This window comes from Venturia canescens, chromosome 7, assembly GCF_019457755.1.
Source record: "Venturia canescens isolate UGA chromosome 7, ASM1945775v1, whole genome shotgun sequence".
Lineage (NCBI taxonomy): Eukaryota > Metazoa > Arthropoda > Insecta > Hymenoptera > Ichneumonidae > Venturia > Venturia canescens.
The window spans coordinates 19,791,096-19,814,143 of record NC_057427.1 but is presented as its reverse complement, the minus strand read 5'-3'; the positions used below and the strand labels follow the sequence as shown (position 1 = coordinate 19,814,143).

Genomic DNA, 23,048 nt, shown 5'->3' with positions numbered 1-23,048 from the left:
TCGAAGACAGCAATTTCAAATCTATCCATAAATGAGCAACTGAAGACTTTTATAATCAATTTTTTACTTCATAATATAGATGTTACAGTTAGACTCAAAATGTAAAATGAATGGCACAGTATTTAAATTGTATAGTTTGCAGATTTTTGCAGTATTTCAACGATCCGAATCTACAGCATTATAATGAAAAATTGTCAAAAGTCATGATGTCACATTAAAATGACATAGCGCACATTGCATTCAGCAATTCTGTAAGTTTTTGGGGATGTTGGTAGGCATTATATTTGATCGCATCCAAAACTGAGCAACGGTAGACTTATGGGAATGAATTTTTATTATAACAATTCCATATTTGTAGTTTGCAAAGTGGAAATACTCAACATACATATCATTCTGTAAGTTTTGTTATCAAAATTTGTGTTTGCATACCACATTCCTAAGATACGACTTTTCATATCATCAGCAAAAAAAGCATCCAAAGACTTTTTGGAACAAGTTTCAAACTTTATTACTCGACAGACCAGGTGGAAAAAGAATAACTACACTTATATCAAGACCAGAAACTGTTTTCAGAATCTGTTGTACAAAATGTGCGATTGATGATCATAGTCGGAAACCACTTGAATCATGTTACCACAATCAGCATGAAGAAATAGTAGAAAATTATAGGACACATATTAGGCAACCAATTGATACTATGTATCGATCCGCTGCAAACCGATGGAGTCAAAACAAGGATCGGAAAGAGCAGAGCCAAACTCAATAGGAAGCAAAATGTGGGAATATTCAAAAATAATGAGGACACAAGAAACAAATTAGGAAACATTTATTCAATTGGAGTTTCTCACGTTATATACTAACAGTTCCGTGTATTCTTGTTTTATTAATTATCAACCATAATATTTCAGATCGCAAAAAGAAATCTTGACACATTATAGATTGAAGAACATTTGTCCTTACAACTTCCAGAGCTATTTTTGATTAACTGATTTGCCTTATTTATATTATTATTCACTAACTGTGCGAACGTTTGTTACATTTGTCCCGCACTATTCGTAACGTCAAACTCCGGCCGATTCGTTACGACACAGCTATCAAAGGGAACTCGCATATATAACCTACATTATTACACATGATATATAATCACGCAACCGACGATATATTTACACTTGAAAATATTCCGCGCACTCTGGTTTAATTGAAAGATGATCGCAGTTGACACTTATTTCCAATCGAACGAAATAATAAAATCTGGAAAAGTTTCGTTGACATAAGCATCGCGCATTTTTTTATATTTTTCATTTTCACACACAGATCACAGTCTACATTTACGCGGCCGCTTTTATACCGGTTTAGTATACCATCAATTTTGACAAAATAAATATTAGTATACACTTTGTTAGATGACGCGAAAATTATTTTTATTTTCCCGCACGCACTTCCCAACATCATAACCCCAAACGTCAACACGACGTGAAACTTCGGCTGGTGACTTTCGAGTGATTAGTGATTTCGAGCTCTCGAGCTCCTCAGCTTTCCGCCAAACTTCCTTGCTCTTTTTATTGAATGTCATTGGCCCAAAAATTCTCTCACCCTTCATTGGTTGCAGCAAAATTTCTCTCACCAGGGATTGGTGATCATGGGGGCCAAGGGGCCTATGCTTGTTATTTGATGCTTGGACACTTTACAAAATAGATACAGATTAGTTTTTTTAATATAATGTTTTTTCTAGATTTGTGAAATTTTTTTCGAACTGTTCTGTATTTTTTTTATAAAGTAATTTTTTTACAATTAAAAAAAAAAAATTTCAGATTTTTTTTATGGATGTAATTATCAGCAAACTAGGGATCATCAATGTACTTGTCCCAACCTTTTTTTTCCTAGGGGAAGTTTATGGTTTGATATCAAGTCTTTTTTCTTAAAAGTTCCTTATTTATATTCAGATGAGTATATCATTTTTGTTTAAATTTCTATGAATTATTCATGATTTTCGGATTACAAGGTTGGTTTTCACGAAAAAAGACCTATTTTCCGTCAAAATTGTTCTGGAAATATTTCGTCACACGTCCGTTCTTAGACTTTGGGGATTTTTGTCCTAGAACTCTAATACCTAGGGGAAAAAAGGTTGGGACAAGTCCATTGATGGTCCCTTGTTTGATGATATAGAAAAAAAGATTCAGAACCAGGAAAAAAATTCTATAGAAATAATAAACGAAAAATTGTTAAGTTCAAAAAAATTCAACAAAAAAAAACAATCGAAAAAAATTCTGTAAAGAAAAATGAAAAATTTTCAAAATAATTCATAAATATTGAACAAATTGAAAAATGTACTATCCAAGTTACATGCAGTATAAAAATGTATGATATCAATTGGAAGACAAGTTTTTATTGATAATTTGGAATATTTATCGAACAAATCGGAAACTTTCATTGAAAAATTGACGTTTTACGCATAGGAGCCACTAATCATTCATGATAATTATTTTCAAGAAAAAAGTTCTTGTTGAAAAAAAAGTCATAACGGAAGTTACGTGTAGTACTAAAATGTATTATATCAATTCGAGGGCAAGTATTTATCAGTTATTCGAAATATTATCTCCGGCGACAAATGAGCGTTGAGAATCCTCGTCGGGCTCAGAACGTTTGATCAAAATTACTAAAAAATTAATGGAAATAAAAAATTGCAGTATCTTTCTTTCGAATAATAAGAACGATGTCAATTCTTTTTAACCATTTCTTTTTAACCAGACCATATAAAAATCTTTAAAAATTCACATGAAAGTCATTCGTTACTTCAACAAAGTACAGACTTTAAAGAATCGATTCCCTTCCGACTTTCAGGATCCTCTGGTATTATTCACAACATTCAACTTCGATTGGATCGGTACAAATTATGTTCAAATACGTCTTAAACGTACTTGTCCGACCCATCACTTTTTATTCAAATTGGTCATTCGAAAATAAATCAGGGCTGTTCTATAATCCCAAATATAATAAAATGGATAGAAATAAAAATAATATCTCCAAGTAATTTGAACTTGATTGTTCGCAAGTTCGTATAGCAATATCCACTTCTCATTTAATTCAGTGAATACATACCATTCGGTAAGAACCAATGAAAATGAGAAATAATATTTGGCGCATTACTAGAAATTTTCGAACCTTCTCAGCCATGCAATGTTTTTTTTCTATAGTCACGTACACATTTTGATAAATATCACTAGTCGAGTACGACACGTGGATTCCTGGAATTTGGAGAAAAATAATTTTGTTGTGAATTATGACTCCATATAATATAAATAGATTAATCAACTTCATCTTTCATTTTCATTTCGTTTTGACAAGAGCGATTCGAAGGAAAATTATTTTCTCGGGAATTACTGTTCCTTAATATTAACACATGCATTAACTTCGTTTTTGATTTGTTTTCGAATGAGCAATTTGAATAAAAAGTGATGGGCCGGACAAGTACGTTTAAGACGTATTTGAACATAATTTGTACCGATCCAATCGAAGTTGAATGTTGTGAATAATAACAGGGGATCCTGAAAGTCGTAGGGGAATCGATTCTTTAAAGTGTGTACCTTGTTGAAATAACGAATGACTTTCATGTGAATTTTTAATGATTTTATTTCCATTAATTTTTTAGTAATTTTGATAAAACGTTGTGAGCCCGACAAGGATTCTCAACGCTCATTTGTCGCCGGAGATTATATTTCGAATAACTGATAAATACTTGACCCCGAATTGATATAATTCATTTTAGTACTGCACGTAACTTCCGTTATGACTTTTTTTTCATTAACTTTTTTCGTGAAAATAATTATCATGAATTTCATTAACCTTCCCAATTTGTTCGATAAATATTCCAAATTATCAATAAAAACTTGGCCTCCAATTGATATCATACATTTTTATACTACATGTAACTTGGATAGTACATTTTTCAATGTCTTCAATATTTATGAATTTTTTTGAAATTTTTTTATTATTCTTTACAGCATTTTTTCGATTGTCTTTTATTTTTGTTGAATTTTTTTGAACTTTTCAATTTTTCGTTTATTATTTTTATAGAATTTATAAAATTACACTACGAAAAATTGAATGGCTTGTTCCATACGTCACCGTGGCAGATAAACGGAAAATTCAACTGTTGAAATTCCTCGCCAAAGATACCCCAATTCCAATGAGTTTTTGTACGTGGGAATTGCTCGAATATCCAATGTTACTAGCGACATCGAAACACGTGTGGTCTGTCAAGACATCCACGCAGGTGGAAAAACCTGGATATGTGATCCTGGCATTCCAAACAGGACGAAAGAGTGTTAAAAGGCAAAATGCGAGCAATTTTGATCATTGCAATGTTACCGATGTAAAATTATACTTAAATTCATAATGTTATCCCTATGGTAACATGAATTTGAATATACAGCAAAATCAGTATGCAGTACTATACGATATGTATACAAACTTTCAACCGATGTACTATAATAAGGAGGCCGAACCATGGCTTACAAAAACGGATTTTCTCAAATATGCTCCTCTCATTGTGGTTGACTGCTCGAAGCAGAACGATTCTCTCAAATCTGGACCTGTTGATGTGCGTCTTGAATTCGAAGCAAGCACAAATATTTCTGCTCAAACATGCGCATACTGTCTCATTCTACACGATCGCATCGTTGAATACAATCCTGTGAGTGGTGGGGTGAAAAAATTGGTATAAAGTCATGGTGATGATTTTACTAATCGTCAGTCGAGATGGACTTTATCGTTAATCTCCAGGGTTTCAAGGGCTCACGCAATGAATTTACCCCGAAAGAAATATCAATTATTCGAGCCAACGACAAAATTTACAAACCTCTAACGCTGTTCTTCAAATCACCATATATTTGGGACGCGCTACCCGGTCGATATAAAATAACAAACAAATGGTTGGAACGAAATGTCCACGGGATTTCATGGGACTATGAGGGTCTACCATACACAACAGCGAAAATAATCATACAAACAATCTTACAACGAGCTCGTGCTATATACGTGAAAGGGAGCGAAAAGTCCTTGTGGCTGAAGAATTTCTTGGATCTGTCATCGGAAATTATCGATATGGAGACTCTGGACTGCCCATCGTTGCAGAGGTTGCCGAAAAGTCGCCTCGATTGTCCTCACCATCATCACAACAATCAGAATTCGAAATACAATTGTGCAAGTGCGAATGTGAAATTGCTCAGAAGTTGGTTATATGTATATCTAGCATTGTGTGAACGAGGGATTTTCAAATAAACAAAACATTTTTGTTACGATGATACTTTTTTCCATATTTTTATTATAAACTCTCCTCTTCCTCCTCCACTCTGATATTTCACATTGATGCTTTTTTTTTTTACAAAGATTTTGGAATATGTCTGAACAAAATTTCACTCCACTTGTCGGCAAACGTTTCCATGTAGAAATGGAAATAGTTCTCTCGCCTCAGCCTCCTCCAACAGCTTTTCGAATTCGCCCTCGTCTTGGTCGAAAGCCTCGGCAAGTCTCCCCGGTAGAAACACCATGAATTGGTCTCCGATATTGGCGATGTATCGTTTTCCAAATTTCGTTTTCACCGATTGAATATGATGAATTGGATGATCAGTCCTGACCTCAAGTTCAATCAGCTTCTTCGTTGGTATGTTGTTTTCCAGCGTGACAACTTTGTTCAGAGATGTAAACTCCATTTTGGAGAGTGATTTTTTTTTCTCGTCTGCTCTCGAACTAATGCAGCAGCTGACTGACGACGTTGCTTTCGATTTCTCTAGAACTTTGACGATTATTCCCCTCCACCTCTGCACGTTCATGCGTGTCACTCTCGCGACATTTTCTACAATTTTTTCGTAGAGGGGCCGGAGCATCAATGTGATCTTCCATCGAAGCCGTATTCCAATGATCATGGCATCGACGCAACGATTGAATTTCAACGTCAGATTTATAGTATTATGGAAAACGCTCCCACAAAACATCCGTAAAGTCACTGAAATATTTCTTGAACGTTGATGGTGTTATAATGAGGAGTTCTTCCCCCGTCATTTCACGCGGATTTCGTATACAATAAACTGCATAAATATTCACTAGTTGTTCCATGATCCAACATTTTTCACACTCTCGACGTATTGGTCCTAGAGCATCAATATGAGTCGACATCCACGGTGGATTAATGATCGTGACAATATTGATAAGACTGAACTTCACTATCACTCTTCAAATGTTCAGGTAATCGATCCCACAGCGATGGAATGAATTTGCCATAATATTTTATGAGCAGAACCTTAGGAATTGATTCGAGTTCATTTTTAGTCAACGTCCAATGTTTTTTTGATCGATGGATCGCATACATACTCGCACATCTATCCATCCTGAGATTACTTTTCAAACTGAAGTCAGAAAAAAAATTCCATCAATGTTGAAAAAATTCAACAGCGGACAGTCTTCTTATAGAATTATTGTAGAATATATGGTAAAGTTCATCCCGTCTCTCTCATGCTCTCTCCTAGACTTATGATTTTTTCTTACGTTCATTCCATCTCTCTCATCTCTCTCTCTCGAGCCGCAGACCCTTGCCCCTTCTTTATCGACATCCGGTCGTGCACGATGACAAATCCGAGAATCACTGGTATTCCAAATAAACTAAATGTCACATACATTTTCTTACGTTTATTTCATCTCTCTCATACTCACCATCGGCTCTATCTCTCCTTCTTTTTTTAAAGGGCTGCGTGAAGGCGTTAGACACACACACACACAATGATTTTTTACAGAAGTAATTTCGTCTCTCTCATACTCGTCAATTGCTATTCATTCCATCTCTCTCTCCAACTCTCGACCCTTCGTTGTGCGCCTCTTCCCTATCTATATACGACATTCCTCAGTGCGTGGGAGACAAAAAATTTTGAAAGAAGTAATTCCATCTCTCTCTCCTACTCATCAACTCATTCCATCTCTCTCACACTCACCATCGGCTCTATCTCTCCTTCATTTTTCAAAGGACACAATAATTCCATCTATCTCATACTCACCTCTCTCTCCCACTCCTGACCCTTCACTGCCCCCCGCCCCCCCGTACACTCGGGCCTTTCCCGCACATCGCTCCCCCCTCACCGCCCTAAAACATAGCGAGCGGCTCCCCCACACACCGCTCCACCCTGAGAGCCCGCGTGGTTTCCCCGTACACCGGTCCCCTCTGAGAGCCCCATGGGTTAGAACTGGTATAGCCTTACTACTGACACTCACTCACGTAGACACACTTTTATATTCTTGCATACGCATTTGCTCAACAGTCTAAATCCTTACGTTGCAATTTCCTAATATTGGAAGCATCGATAGAGAATTGACAACAAAAATTGGTCAGCCTTTCGCTAATCTGAGGTCTAAGCGGAGCTCCTCAGGTATTATTACTTCGAGTCCGAGTCTTCTTCCAGGTTTTTACAAGATAGTTAATAGTTACGTGTCTTCGAATCTTCGCGATCAAGCATCACTGCTCGGGGGCTAGTGAGGCACTGAGATGCAGCGTTTCTTTACTCTTGGAGGCAAATAAGAACTAGTTAATCAATTATTCACATATCCAAACCTTTAAAGTACTAATAAGAAAAGTTCAGAAATCAAACATTATTTCGATATATTATATTCACAATTTATCGAGTGTACTACGCGATTTGTGTACGTGGGTGTGCCGACTACACTGTCTTCGAGGAGACCCGCAACGCTCAGCGTCAGCACCTCTCAAATTACGCGTAGAACACCGACCGTAAGTCCAAAACTGTATCATTTTTTATTTCATTTATGTTATGTAATTGTAAACAAGAGGAAGTAGACTGCGATCTTATTCGACTGTAATCTAAATCTCCAATGCTGACTCCTCAATAAACAAGTTAACTCGTTACTTTTACTCGATATTTCTGTGTCTTGCACCTACATCAATCTCCCTGAAATTCCATATTGTGTATTAGCAACCGTAATAGGTGCGCCTAGCGCTTTAATAGCTATTCCGACCATCTACTATTTTTTATCTCTTCTCCTTTTTACTCAATTATTTATTTGTTCATCTGAGAGATTAGTAACGTTAATATTAATTATTCGTTATTTTCCTCTCAGCCCGCGCGATCTCACGTTCGGGCATAACAACTATATCTTCATCAGAAAGCTCTGCATCCATCGGTTTGGTAGTTACGGTTTCATCCACGCCCATGATTTTTGCTTGTTTCTGCACTCATAAAACGTTGGCATACACAATTTTATTTCTGGAATTTTTCGTGAAACCAGTGATGTCGGTCATACAAAAAAGGTAATTCTCTTAACATGTCGGTGCAGACCATATCATAGCCTTTGTGAATTGCAAGCACTCTTGCTTTCTGGACTTATTCTATCGTATCAACATCGTCATGGAAGTACGCATGATCGGGACTACTAGGTACCGTAATCGGATTGAGCTGCTTGAAATTCATAAAGAACAATTTTAGCCGGTTTATTCCGTGGAAGAAAAATTTTGGAGACGTACGAGTTAAATAGACGCCCGGTTTCGGTTTCAGCGCATCAAAATTCAAACAGAGTGTACTCGATCTAGATCAATAAAACTCTTCTTCTACCCATGCTAGCGATTTTGACCCATTTTTAGAGATTTCTGCAGTTACTCAAAATTTTGCGGGTATATCAGCCGATCTGATTCGAGATTCAGATTCAGCGCATTAAATTACATAAAAAAACCTCGATTAAGGTCGAAGACAACTTTTATCATTCATTAAACAGCAATTTTCCGTCATTTTTGCGGTTTTCTGAACTTTACTAAAAAAATTGGAGATGTATCAGTATCAGTCAATCTAACCCTCAATTCAGATTCAGCGCATCAAATCACATAAAAAATATCTCCGCGTAAGGCGAAGAGAACTTTATTATGCTCTTAACATTGATTTTCCGCAATTTTTGCGGTTTTTTGGAATTTACTCAAAATTTTGGAGGTATACTGGGCAATCTGACCCCGGATTCGGATTCAGCGGGCCAAAATACGTAGAGATTGATGAGTCCGGTTCTAGGTACTTACCACTTTTTTTTTGTGTGCCGGTGTTATTTATGATTTTCGGCTTATAACGTTGGTTTTCACGAAAAAAAGACCTAAAACATAAACTTCCCCTAGGAAAAAAAGGTTGGGACAAGTAAATTGATGATCCCTGGTTTGCTGATAATTACATCCATAAAAAAAATCTGAAATTTTTTTTTTTTAATTGTAAAAAAATTACTTTATAAAAAAAAATACAGAACAGTTCGAAAAAAATTTCACAAATCTAGAAAAAACATTATCTTTAAAAGAAAACTAATCTATATCTATTTTTTAAAGTGTCAAAAGAATCAAATAACAAGTAAAAAATAAAAAACCGAAAAATCGTGCTTGAAATTATTTTGGAAACCGATGCCTCATTCTTCTTATTTTATTCGAACAGTTAAATCAATTTAAAAAAATCCATCTAATTTACGTGCAGCATTAAAATTTATTCTATCAATTCGAGGCCAAGTATTTTCTAATCAATTGAAAAAAGTTACCATTTGGGTTACTTGCAGCACTAAAATTTATGATATCAATCGAAGGACAAGTAATTTATGAGTAACTCCAAATTTCAAATTATGGAATTGTTCTAAGAAGCTTTTAAATCCAAAAAAATCACATGCAAGCTAGTCATTTCTTACTCTATGGTGGCAGAGATTTTTAAGAAAATCGATTCTTTTCAGACTTTCAAGAGCTTCTGATATTATTCACAATATTCCACGTCGATTGAATCGATGCAAATTATGTTTAAATATGAGTGAAAAGTACTTGTCCGGCCCATCACTTTCCATTAAAATTGTTCATTCAAATAAAAATCAGGGCTTTTCTAGAACTGATGGAGCACAAATATTAATGCAGAGGGAATTTAGAGAGTCATCTTCAAGTAATTTTCCCTTAATTGCACTAATTCAATAAGAATGGGACCGAATTGTCCTGTAATATACAAGGGATGTTATTGTGCATCTATAAATAAAAAACATTTTGCACATTAAATATGTTCAAGCTTCCAAAATAACTCCCCAGTTTGACGGCAATTTTAACTTCTCACTTCTTCCAGCGAACGAATTTCATTCGGCATAACTAACCTATGCTATTATTAAGAACATTAAACTAATAATAAATCGCATTTCATTAAATTTTTAACCGGATGCTGCCGTACAATTTTGTTTTTTTATGATTGATTTTTATTTGAATGAATAGTGATGGGCCGGACAAGTACTTTTAACTCATATTTAAACATAATTTGTATCGATCCAATCGACGTCGAATATTGTGAATAATATCAGAAGCTCCTGAAAGTCTGAAAAGAATCGATTTTCTTATAAGTCTTTGCCACCATAGAGTAAGAAATGACTAGCGTGCATGTGATTTTTTTGGATTTAAAAGCTTCTTAGAACAATTCCATAATGTTGAAATTTGGAGTTACTCATAAATTACTTGTCCTTCGATTGATATCACAAATTTTAATGCTGCACGTAACTCAAATGGAAACTTTTTTCAATTTATTAGACAATACTTGGCCTCGAATTAATATTATAAATTTAATGCTGCACGTAAATTAGATGGAATTTGTTTCAATTGATTTAGCTGTTCGAATCAAATACGAAGAATGAGGCATCGGTTTCCAAAATAATTTCAAGCACGATTTTTTGGTTTTTTATTTTTTACTTGTTATTTGATTCTTTTGACACTTTAAAAAATAGATACAGATTAGTTTTCTTTTAAAGATAATGATTTTTCAAGATTTGTGAAAATTTTTTCGAATTGTTGTGTATTTTTTTTTAAGTTTTTTTTATGGATGGAATTATCTCAAACGAGGGACCATCAATGTACTTGTCCCAACCTTTTTTTTCCTAGGGGAAGTTTATGGTCTTCTTTTTTTCAATCTGACGTTACGTCTTTGCTTGATTAGGACATTGATTTTTTATAACCCCTGAATCAATGGCTTCCTTCCATATTGCCACTAGCTATCTTAATCGCGATGTCTCTCAATAGTGTTTGAGTACGAGCTATTAATTTGGTGCCCAAATTGTGAAAAATAGTCCTGTTGTCGACGGCGTTGTCGAAAGAGGAATCAAAGTCATTACAGAGTACAACAGCAGACTCACTAACGATAACGAACAAAAACAATTCTTTCTTCAAGTCGTCGGAGGATGTAAAATGTATCCAGATGCGAACAAGAGGACTTTGCTTCGACCGCTCCGCCGATGAAATCTCACATAAGTTCGAATTCCTATGAGTTATTGTTAAGTGTACACTGTTTATTACGGCTCAAACTTTGTCTAAACGCATCAAAGTAACGTTTTAAAGTGCTTTGATTGACCGTGATGTGAGTATGTTACGTCCGGAAGGGGCGAACGTAATTGTTATCCCGAAACCGAGGTTTGATACTGAACTGACGCCTGCCACCAACCTACGTGAAGCGTAGGATTTCGAATTGTGAAATATCTAATTGGAATTAAGAGAATTTGATAATTAGGATCGCCTATATGGTCCCGTACGGGCCCCGGAAGATGTTGAGGGGATCGTTCAAGGTTATAACACAAATGAGAATGTGATTTATCAGATACGAATTTCGTGTTTTATTCAATAGAAGAGCATGGAAAACGGAGAATTAATAGAACGTAAAACGATACAGTAGAACTTACAGTTGTCGGTGGAGGGGGGGGGGGGGGCGATTCTCCCTCCCAGGTTCACACTGTCACACGATAGTACCGCGCTACAATGGCGCGCGGTTCTTACACACACACACACACACACACACACACACACACACACACACACACACACACACACACACACACACACACACACACACACACACACACACACACACACACACACACACACACACACACGCACACACTACGAAGAAGAAGTAAAAGAATCTAAAGGGATGAGAAGAAATTAATAGAGGGTGCACGCAAAAGTCTGCAAGACTCGGCAATAGAACGTCCGTGAGGCAAGGAGCAGTGTGTTGCTCACTTCGCGTTTGTTGACGAAAGTTAGGTTGACGGCCTCTGTATCGTTTCACATCTATTTCAGGATTTAGTTAACCGCCGCGAGTGGCTAACTTACAGAGTTATCCAAGGGGACGACCGAGTGTCTAAAGCGATCAAACGGAACTGAGGCCCGAGAATATCAGCCACGGCGACGATTGCTCGAAAGCGATCGTCGCGGCGTGACATTCCCGCGCCGTCAGCACTCCGGTCGCACCCAAGGATATTCCTCCTCGGAACCCGGGATCAGGCGATGCTGAGCCAGCGAATTCCGAGGGCCCAACTCGTGACGGCACGAGGCAACGCACAGAGGTCGAGCCAAGGTCGCTCTGTTGCCAAGCCCCGCGAGAGCGGCGTCACGTACCGCGGGTGTGCCTTGATGCACGCGGGACGTGACAAGTACTAAAAAAATAAATAATAGGGTTATCTTCATAACGTTCAAAATCACGGAAATAATCTTCGGAAAAATCTAAAAAAAAATCTGGTACAAATATTATTTTTTGATGTTGATGATACTTCCGCAAAGGAATTTGCAAAAAAAGTGACCCGAATTCTGGCCACCCTAATGGAGACGTCAACTGTAAGAATGGAGTAAACTATCATTCGCGATAAAATCAGAACGTGAAAATCAAGCACTCTAGATAGCGGAGCAGACAATAATACGGGATAGCATCATCAGAAAACCAATATGTCCAGATGCGTGACCAGAGGCATCGGTTTTTAAAATATTTTCAAGCGAGGTCATTAAGTGTTATAGGATTATGATGTTTTTAAGTGGTGTAGTTCAATTTATTTTCACGGCTTAAAATAATATTCGGTAAGGTTTAAAATTTTTTTCGTACAGTTTTTGTGAAATATTATAAGGTCGTCGTGAAAAAATTTTTACTGTTATAAATTATGTACGTGATTATAAAAAACAATCACAATTATACGGCTGAGTCTGCTTGAAAATTTCTCGAATTGCGAGTTATTATAAGTTTAATGTTCTCAGCAATAGTATAGGTAATAGTATAGTTAGGTCCATATACGGAATAGAGTTTGCTCACTGAATGAAATGAAAAGCAAAAATTGTTTGTCAAGCTTTCATCTTTTTCTTCCAACCAAAAAAAAATTTCTATTACTTAGGAAAGTGATGAGGGGAGGATTTAAAAAAACTCACCTGTATAAAGAGCCACGATGTTACGAGAGCAAGAGTGCCATACTGTCCGTTGAATCGATAGTGATATGCATAGAAACAAAAGTGGTATAAGTAGAAGAATCTGCAACACACCACAAGAAAATATATATTTTTTAATACTGAATTGTATTTTATCGACCCCGTGTATCACTGGAACATATGGCGAGTTCCCATGGAAATGGAACGCTTTAGTCATCATTGATCTCGTATACCGATTTAGCAGTTTAAACCGCACAACTCACCATACACAAAGACAAAAATGCACATCATTACAATGGAAAACAATGCACTCCATTACAATGAAAAACCAAACCCTCTGATAAAATTCTTCCTTCCAAAGGCCAAAACCTGATGATAAAACATTGCTAAAAGAATCACTCAACAAATACCCTAGAAAAAAAACGGTTTCATAAAGCTTAATCACACAACAAAGTACAACGGTCAAAATATCACACGACAAAATATCAATTTCTGTTCATTCTCTAGACAATATGTGTGTTGTGCGTATTTCTGTTTCCTCGTAATGATTTCAACAACGTAATATGAAAAATTTATAACGAAGAGTCTAGTTTGTAAACCCGAGTTTCAAAAACATATTTGGGCCAAGTAAATGCATAGATATTCCTATAAGTAGCATGGTGAATATGAAATTTGATATTATAAATATTAAATCATAAAGTTAATGGGTGCTTTATTTCACGTAATATCATAATTTGTATCTTTGAAATGCGATGGACACCTCTAAAGTTTAAGAATGTTATGAAAGGATATAGTGAGTATTTTCACTTCATGTATGCAATTAGCATTATGGAATAGCGAGTACCTGTAAACTTTAATATTTCTGTAAAGCAGCTGGTGTGCAAATCATTTCATTTTTTGGTTTTGACTATAATATAAGCCTCACAAATTCACCTAGAAATTTACCCTAAAAATTTCACAAATCATGAAAAAACATTATATTAAAAGAAAATACAAATTTGTAATTATTTTTTAAAGTGTCAAAAAATTCTAATAAAACGTAAGAAAAAAATAATCAACATGAAAAATTTTAAAAAATCAATTGAAAACAATTTCCGTCGAAATTACGTCCAGCATTAAGGAGGTTGAAGCGTATCTTATGTTAAAACTATTTTCCAACTTTGCACAATAAAATTTTTTAAACAGAAAGCTTAAGACAGTATTAAACTTCTGGCGGGATATGCTGATGATTCACCGTCGTGAAATTGAGATATTTATTGTTGAAGTTTGCAATTTTTTGAAAGCTTCCATAAGAGCCCATGTTTAACCTTGTCATTATCAACAATTAATATCTCGATTACTAGGCGGTGAAACCTTTCCAAATTTTTCACACATAATTAAACCCTATTCAAGAAGATTTACGTAAATTTTCAATTCATCTATTTGGAATAAGAAAATCTAATATATTTTTCGTATGATGTCCTATATATATATCGCTTCAACTTCCTTAAAACTTATGATATCAATTCGAGGCCAAGTATTTAATGATAATTCAGAATATCAATTCCTACGGGTACCGTCATGAACTTGAGAAAGTTTTTATGAATCATAAAAGTTACTATTGGAGTTACGTGCAGCACGTTTATGATATTAACCGGAGAACAAACTTTTTAATAATAATTTTGGGTTTTAACATTATGAAACTGTTTCAAGAAGCGTTTACATCCAAAAAAAAACACATCGAAGGTAAAATAATTCGTTACTCTATGGTGGCAGAAACTTGGAAGAAAATCGATTCTTCTCAGACTTTCAGGATCCCCTGGTATTATTCGCAATATTCGACGTCGGTTTTAGATCGGTACAAATTATGTTTAAATATGTGTTAAAAGTACTTGTCCGGCCCATAATTATTCATCCAAATAAAAATCGTTCATAAAAAAACGAAATTGTACAGCAGAATCCAGTTGAAAATTTATTCAAATGCGATTTGTTGTCAGTTTAATGTTCTCAATAGAAATACTTATGGAAAAAAAGGTTGGGACAAGTATATTGATCGTCCCTTGTTTCCTGATCATATTACGAAAATTGTAAAAAAAATTCCATAAAAAAAATTATAAAACCAAGTGTAAATGAATTCAACAGAACAATTCGAAAAAATTTCACACTGATGCCCCATTCTTTTATTTTAGTCTAAAAGGTAAATCAATTGACAAAAAATTCCATTTAAGTTACGTGCAGCATCAAAATTTATAATATCAATTCGAGGCCAAGTATTTTCTAATGAATTGAAGAAAGTTACCACTTGAATTACGTGCACCACTAAAATTTATGATATCAATTGGTGGACAAGTATTTTATTAGCTCCAAATTTTGACATTATTAAATTGTTCTAAATAGCTTTCAAATTCAAAAAAATCACATGAAAGCTAGTCATTTGTTACTCTATGGTGGCAGAGACTTATAAGAAAATCGATTCTTCTCACAAGGAAAGGTACTTTAGTGTCCGCCTCCGATTTTGATAATTTTTTTCTATGTTATAGTCCATCCAAAAATAAGAGACACGTATTTTTTTTTATCGGCCGAAAGTTATTTTTAAGGGGTGAAATCAACCCCCAAAGTTCGGCATGTTTTGCGTCTGGTAGAGTGTTTCATATAGAAGCACTCAACCGATCGAAACGAAACCAATTGCAAAATGTTTGGCATGTCAAATAACCCATATGACATGTCCATCTTCTTATGCACCCTTACGGCAAAGGGATGAACCACCCCCGAATGTTCAGAATTTTTTCGTATAACAAAAACTTACAATCCAATTTTAATAAAACAAACGCCATTTTGCAGAGCAAAAAAAAATAAAATCGACGTGTTTTCGGGTTTTCCTCAGATCAAAAAAATTAAGGGGGTAAAACACCCTTAAAATATCAAATTTTGTTTTGAGCACTGGCCCCTTCCAGTTTTAGTATTCTTTTCATAGAATGTAGCTTATCAAAAAATGAGAAACACGTATTTTTTTTTATCGGCCGAAAGTTATTTTTAAGGGGTGAAATCAACCCCCAAAGTTGGGCATGTTTTGCATCTGGTAGAGTGTTTCATATGGAAGCACCCAACCGATCGAAACAAAACCCATTGCAAAATGTTCTGCATGTCAAATAACCTATATGACATGTCCAACTTCTTATGCACCCTTACTGCAAAGGGGTAAACCACCTCCGAATATTCAGAATTTTTTCGTATAATAAAAACTTACAATCCGATTTTAATAAAAGAAATGCCATTTTGCAGAACAAAAAAAAATGGACGTGTTTTTTGGTTTTCCTCGGATCAAAAAAATTAAGGGGGTAAACCAGTCCTAAAATCTTGAATTTCACTTTGCGAATCGAAATGTTTACAATCCAATTCATATGGTTCCTTTATCATTGCGTATCGACTTATATGTTGAATAATATTTATTTCACATATTCATTGGCTAACATCATAATCGTATAGGGAATCGAATACTTTGACATGCTTTACGTGAGAAGTGTTAGTTTTCGTTCTATTTATATAAGTTTCTATTTTGAATGATTTACGAAAACAAAATAAAACTCAAATATCGAGAGCCGCATTGACAATTCCCCGCCCAGAAGGCAAACAAAGCTGACTCAAGCCTTGCCATATTCTTATCCATATCAAGAATCGCTATAGCGGCTCGTAGCCATGTATTCTTAAAAAAGCCAGCTCGCTCAGCCTAATGCTTGAGAGATATCCGAAAAAATAAAAAAATCTGTTTTTGTGATGATGTCAGATTAAGCCCCCCACTCACGATGAAGAAGCTAAAAGTGACTTTATCATACTCCAGAAGTTTAGTTGCTATTTGATTATTTATCTATCACTATCGTGTCCGCTATTGTGAATAACGTATTGTCATGAACATGTCTGTCAACCCAATGAACGTAATAAGACTGTTGCTTCTTACATTTGAAGTAATGAACATTCCTGACAGTCCTGTTAACAATAATGAAGTGGAATTGAAAGAAAGTTTCGAGAGAATTCTGAAGGCTTCTATGGCAGAGTTCAATCGGTTAGAAATCGTGGAAGATACGACATTAGATTTTCAAGAACCGTTTAAAGATGTCATAGTAGAACCTGTAGAACGAAAACTAACACTTCTAACGTAAAGCATGTCAAAGTATTCGATTCTCTATACGATTATGATGTCAGCCAATGAATATGTGAAATAAATATTATTCAACATATAAGTCGATACGCAATGATAAAGGAACCATATGAATTGAATGTCAACATTTCGATGCGCAAAGTGAAATTCAAGATTTTAGGACTGGTTTACCCCCTTAATTTTTTTGATCCGAGGAAAACCAAAAAACACGTCCATTTTTTTTTTGCTCTGCAAAATGGCATTTCTTTTATTAAAATCGGATTGTAAGTTTTTATTATACGAAAAAATTCTGAATATTCGGAGGTGGTTTACCCCTTTGCAGTAAGGGTGCATAAGAAGTTGGACATGTCATATAGGTTATTTGACATGCAGAACATTTTGCAATGGGTTTTGTTTCGATCGGTTGAGTGCTTCCATATGAAACGCTCAACCAGATGCCAAACATGCCCAACTTTGGGGGTTGATTTCACCCCTTAAAAATAACTTTCGGCCGATAAAAAAGAATACGTGTTTCTTATTTTTTGATAAGCTACATTCTATGAAAAGAATACTAAAACTGGAAGGGGCCAGTGCTCAAAACAAAATTTGATATTTTAAGGGTGTTTTACCCCCTCAATTTTTTTGATCTAAGGAAAACCCGAAAACACGTCGATTTTATTTTTTTTTGCTCTGCAAAATGGCGTTTGTTTTATTAAAATCGGATTTTAAGTTTTTGTTATACGAAAAAATTCTGAACATTCGGGGGTGGTTCACCCCTTTGCCGTAAGGGTGCATAAGAAGATGGACATGTCATATGGGTTATTTGACATGCCAAACATTTTGCAATTGGTTTCGTTTCGATCGGTTGAGTGCTTCTATATGAAACACTCTACCAGACGCAAAACATGCCGAACTTTGAGGGTTGATTTCACCCCTTAAAAATAACTTTCGGCCGATAAAAAAAAATACGTGTCTCTTATTTTTGGATGGACTATAACATAGAAAAAAATTATCAAAATCAGAGGCGGACACTAAAGTACCTTTCCGTCAGACTTTCAGGATCCTCTGGTATTATTCACAAAATTTGATGTACTTGTCCCAATCTTTTTTTTTCCTAGGTTAATTTATCCGTATGGCTATGCGTGAGTTTTTGTTTAAATGTAAAATTGTGTAATTCGGGGATATAATAAAGTTTAATGTGATACATTCATACTTTTTATTGCGAGTATACCGACAGCATGGTATACAAGTGTATAATATGGCCGCTATGTGTCGTGGCGCGACGTTCGCATGATTTTGAGTCGGCTGATCGACAACAGTCGTCAATATGGCTACGTCCGCGTGTGACAGTTTCGCGTGAGTTTTTATGCTTAATTTTACAAAAAGGGATAAAGTGTCTTTAAATTAAAATATACAATGGTAGTTTGCTTAGTGAGGGTTCGTGAGATTCGTGTGTTATGCGCAATTTGCTCGAATACGTGTCGTATCGGCGTATTTGGGAATAGATACCTTGACCTTTTTCCCTCCCGATATAATTTTTGTTATCTTTTTATAAATTTGACTACTTCTCTCAATCCCGTCCTCTCGTCGCCCTTTTATTCCTCTCCTTTAGTTTTTGTGTGAGGGATCACACGCAAATTCCTTTATGTTATATTTATTTCTCCTCGTGCTTCGAGGTTGGAAAACACCTTTCTGTCTCTTACTTTTGAGCCAGAGACAGGGAAGTGGTTTTCTCCCATCAAGAGACTCGGTAGAGTCTCGGGACAAGTACATTGACAGCCCTGTCGTCTGCTGGCCTGAAGCTCTCGCCGAGACTATATTTTCTCTGAATAAAACGATTCGCGGTGGTGGGGGTAAAATTGGCATGTGATTTTCGTTAATTGCAAAGCTCATGAGTTATGTACGGCTTTGAAAATTGAACTTTTAGCTAATTAAGAAGTTCTCTGTCGAATGAGTCCAAAATCAGCATGCCCGGTGTCGTAATTTCTGAGAAAAAACTTTGCACGGGCTTAAGATTATGCAAAAGTTACTAACACATTCAGGATTTTACGTATCTGTATACGCGTACTCCAACCGCTACAAACATAGGCCTCTTGGCCCCCATGATCACCAATCCCTGGTGAGAGAAATTTTGTTGCAACCAATGAAGAGTGAGAGAATTTTTGGGCCAATGATATTCAAGAAAAAGAGCAAGGAAGTTTGGCGGAAAGCTAAGGAGCTCGAGAGCTCGAAAGTACTCGAAAGTCACCAGCTGAAGTTTCACGTCATGTTGACATTTGGGGTTATGATGTTATGAAGTGCGTGCGGGAAAATAAAAATAATTTTCACGTCATCTAACGAAGTGCATATTGATATTTATTTTGTTAAAACTTGTGGAATACTAAACCCGTATAAATGCGGCCGCGTAAATGTAGACTGTGATCTGTGTGTGAAAATAAAAAATATAAAAAAATGCGCGATGCATATGTCAACGAAACTTTTCAAGATTTCATTATTTCGTTCGATTGGAAATAAGTGTCAACTGAGATAATCTTTCAATTAAACCAGAGCGCGCGGAATATTGTGCAGCGTAAATATATCATCAGTTGCGTGATTATATATCATGTGTAATAATGTAGGTTATATATACGAGTGCCCTTTGATAGCTGTGTGGTAATAACGAACCGGCCGGGGTTTGATGTTACGAAGTGCGGGACAAATGTAACAAACGTTCGCATAGTTAGTGAATAATATAAATAAGGCAAATCAGATTATCAAAAATAGGTCTGGAAGTTGTAAGGAAAAATGTTCGTTAACCTAAAACGTCAAATTTTCTTTTTGCGATATGAAATATTATGGTTGATAATTAATAAATCAAGAACACACGGAACTGTTAGTGTATAATGTGAGAAACTCCAATCGAATAAATGTTTTCTAATTTATTTCTTGTGTCAACATTATTTTTGAATATTCCCATATTTTGTTTCCTATTGAGTTTGGCTCTGCTCTTTCCGATCCTTGTTTTGACTCCATCGGTTTGCAGCGGATCGATACATATTATTAATGGGTTGCCTAATATGTGTCCTATGATTTTCTACTATTTCTTCATGCTGATTGTGGTAACGTGATTCAAGAGGTTTCCAATTATGATCATCAATCGCACATTTTGTACAACAGATTCTCAAAACAGTTTCTGGTCTTGATATAAGTGTAGTTATTCTTTTTCCACCTGGTCTGTCGAGTAATAAATTTTGAAACTTGTTCCAAAAAGTCTTTGGATGCTTTTTTTGCTGATAATATGAAAAGTTGAATCTTCGTTATGCGGTAGGCAAACACAAACATTGACAACAATACTTATGAAATGACGTGTATGTTGAGTATTCCTATTCTGCAAACTGCAAATGTGGAATTATTGGTGAAAACATTCATTACGATAAGTCTACAGTTGCTCAGTTTTTGATGCGATTAAGTATAATACCTGCCAACATCATGGAAACCTACAGAATTTCTGAATGTTATGTGCGCTATGTCATTTTAATGTAACATCATGACTTCTAACAACTTTTCACTCTAATACTATAGATTTGGATCATTGAAATACAGCAAAAATCTGCAAACCATAAAATTTATATACTGTGCCATTCATTTTATTTTTTGACTCGCACCGTAACATATATATGAAGTGAAAAATTCATTATAAAAGTCTTCAGTTGCTCATTTATGGATGGATTTGAAATTGCTGTCTTCCAAACTCATTGCGTAGATACATTGAATCGCAGCAGATACCTGCGAACTTGGAAATTTCTGTTGATAAGTATATGTGCTAAGTATCACCCCCTATCTTTGATTATGGTAATATGTAATGGAACTTTGTTCAGCAAGTTGTAAAGTATTTCTTTTCAAATAGTATTAAAGTTTGTATTACTGCGGTATGGAGCGAATACCTTCAAACTTTGATATTTTTGTGTCGCAGCATGTGTGCCAATTATTTAAATTTTTTACTCCAACCGTAACATGTAATTTCAAAAATTCATCACAAAAATTTTCAGCTTTACTAATTATCTTAATTTTCCTTTTTCTAAATTCTATGCTAAATTTCTGAATTTCCTAATTTATTTCTAAATTATCCTGAAATGAAATTGTTTTTCTCCAAAACCAATGCAGATACCTCAAACGTCTTTGAATTCCGTTGCTCTGTTGAATTAAGTACGCTCAGTTTTTTTTTGCTTCTTTGAGTTCTGACATAATAAATGTTTCCGGGTGCCTTTTTTCAGCAACTATCAAACTGTAGATAATTGGATCTCCGCGGCCACTTGCAAACTTTGGAAATATATTTCATCGGGGGCATGTTTTGGATGACACGAAAATGTCTAGATTCAGAATGAAAAAACGACATTTAAAAATGGCCAATTCAGTTGGACTCGTTGTGTCTTGAATTTGATCTATCTTTTTTCTTTTCCTGTCTTTTCACTAACGTTATAAGCCGGAAATCATATCTCAGCTCGCAACACGCATTGCTACATGCTCTTGAGTTACCAATGGATAAAACATATTAGAAGACAAGGAGAAAAATCACCAAAGTCCAAGAACAAACCTCTATCGAAATATTTCCAGTACAATTTTGACGAAATTTAGGTCTTTTTTCGTGGAAACCAACGTTATAAGCCGAAAATCATATCACGACCTACAACCTGCTTTTCACCGTGCTCTTTGGTTCCTAATTGACAAAACATATTAGGGTACAAGGAAAAAAAACGCCAAAGTCCAAGAACAGACCTGTGACGAAATATTTCCAGTAAAATTTTGACGCAAAATAGGTCCTTTTTCGTGGAAACCAGCGTTATAAGCCGAAAATCATATCCCGGTCTCCAACCCGCTTGCGACCGTGCGCTTGGGTTTCTAATTGACAAAACATATCAGAGTACAAAGAAAAAAATTGACAAAGTCCAAGGACAGACCCTTGACGAAATATTTTCAGTACTATTTTGACGAAAAATAGGTCTTTTTTTCGTGAAAACCAACGTTATAAGACGAAAATCATAAATAATCCATAGAAATTCAAACTAAAATCCTATAGTCAACTGAACATAAATAAGGAACTTTTGAGAAAAAAGACGTGATATCAAACCATAAACTTCCCCTAGGAAAAAAAAGGTTGGGACAAGTACATTGATGGTCCCTCGTTTGCTGATAATTCCATCCATGAAAAAAACTTTAAAAATATTTTCTTTTTAAATTGTCAAAAAAATGATTTTATAAAAAAAAATACAGAACAATTCGAAAAAATTTTCACAAATCTTGAAAAAACATTATCTGTAAAAAAAACTAATCTGTATCTATTTTTTAAAGTGTCAAAAGAATCAAATAACAAGTAAAAAATAAAAAACCGAAAAATCGCGCTTGAAATCATTTTGGAAACCGATGCCTCATTCTTCTTATTTGATTCGAACAGCTAAATCAATTGAAAAAAATTCCATCTAATTTACGTGCAGCATTAAAATTTACTATATGAATTCGAGGCCAAGTATTTTCTAATGAATTGAAAAAAGTTACCACTTGAGTTACGTGCAGCACTAAAATTTATGATATCAATCGAAGGACAAGTAATTTATGAGTAACTCCAAATTTCAACATTATGGAATTGTTCTAAGAAGCTTTTAAATCCAAAAAAATCATATGCAAGCTAGTCATTTCTTACTCTATGGTGGCAAAGACTTATAAGAAAATCGATTCTTT

General features: G+C 35.2%; 1 protein-coding gene across 5 annotated transcripts in view; it reads right to left on the bottom strand.

The window, feature by feature from the left end:
• The window catches only part of LOC122413486 (membralin), a 758,197-nt gene that overhangs the window by 69,476 nt on the left and 665,673 nt on the right, over window positions 1-23,048 (bottom strand). For all 5 annotated transcript variants that reach the window (XM_043423864.1, XM_043423866.1, XM_043423865.1 and 2 more), the window contains one exon: window positions 13,223-13,322. In XM_043423864.1, coding sequence (XP_043279799.1) covers window positions 13,223-13,322 — 100 coding nt within the window. The remainder of the gene's footprint in view (window positions 1-13,222; window positions 13,323-23,048) is intronic.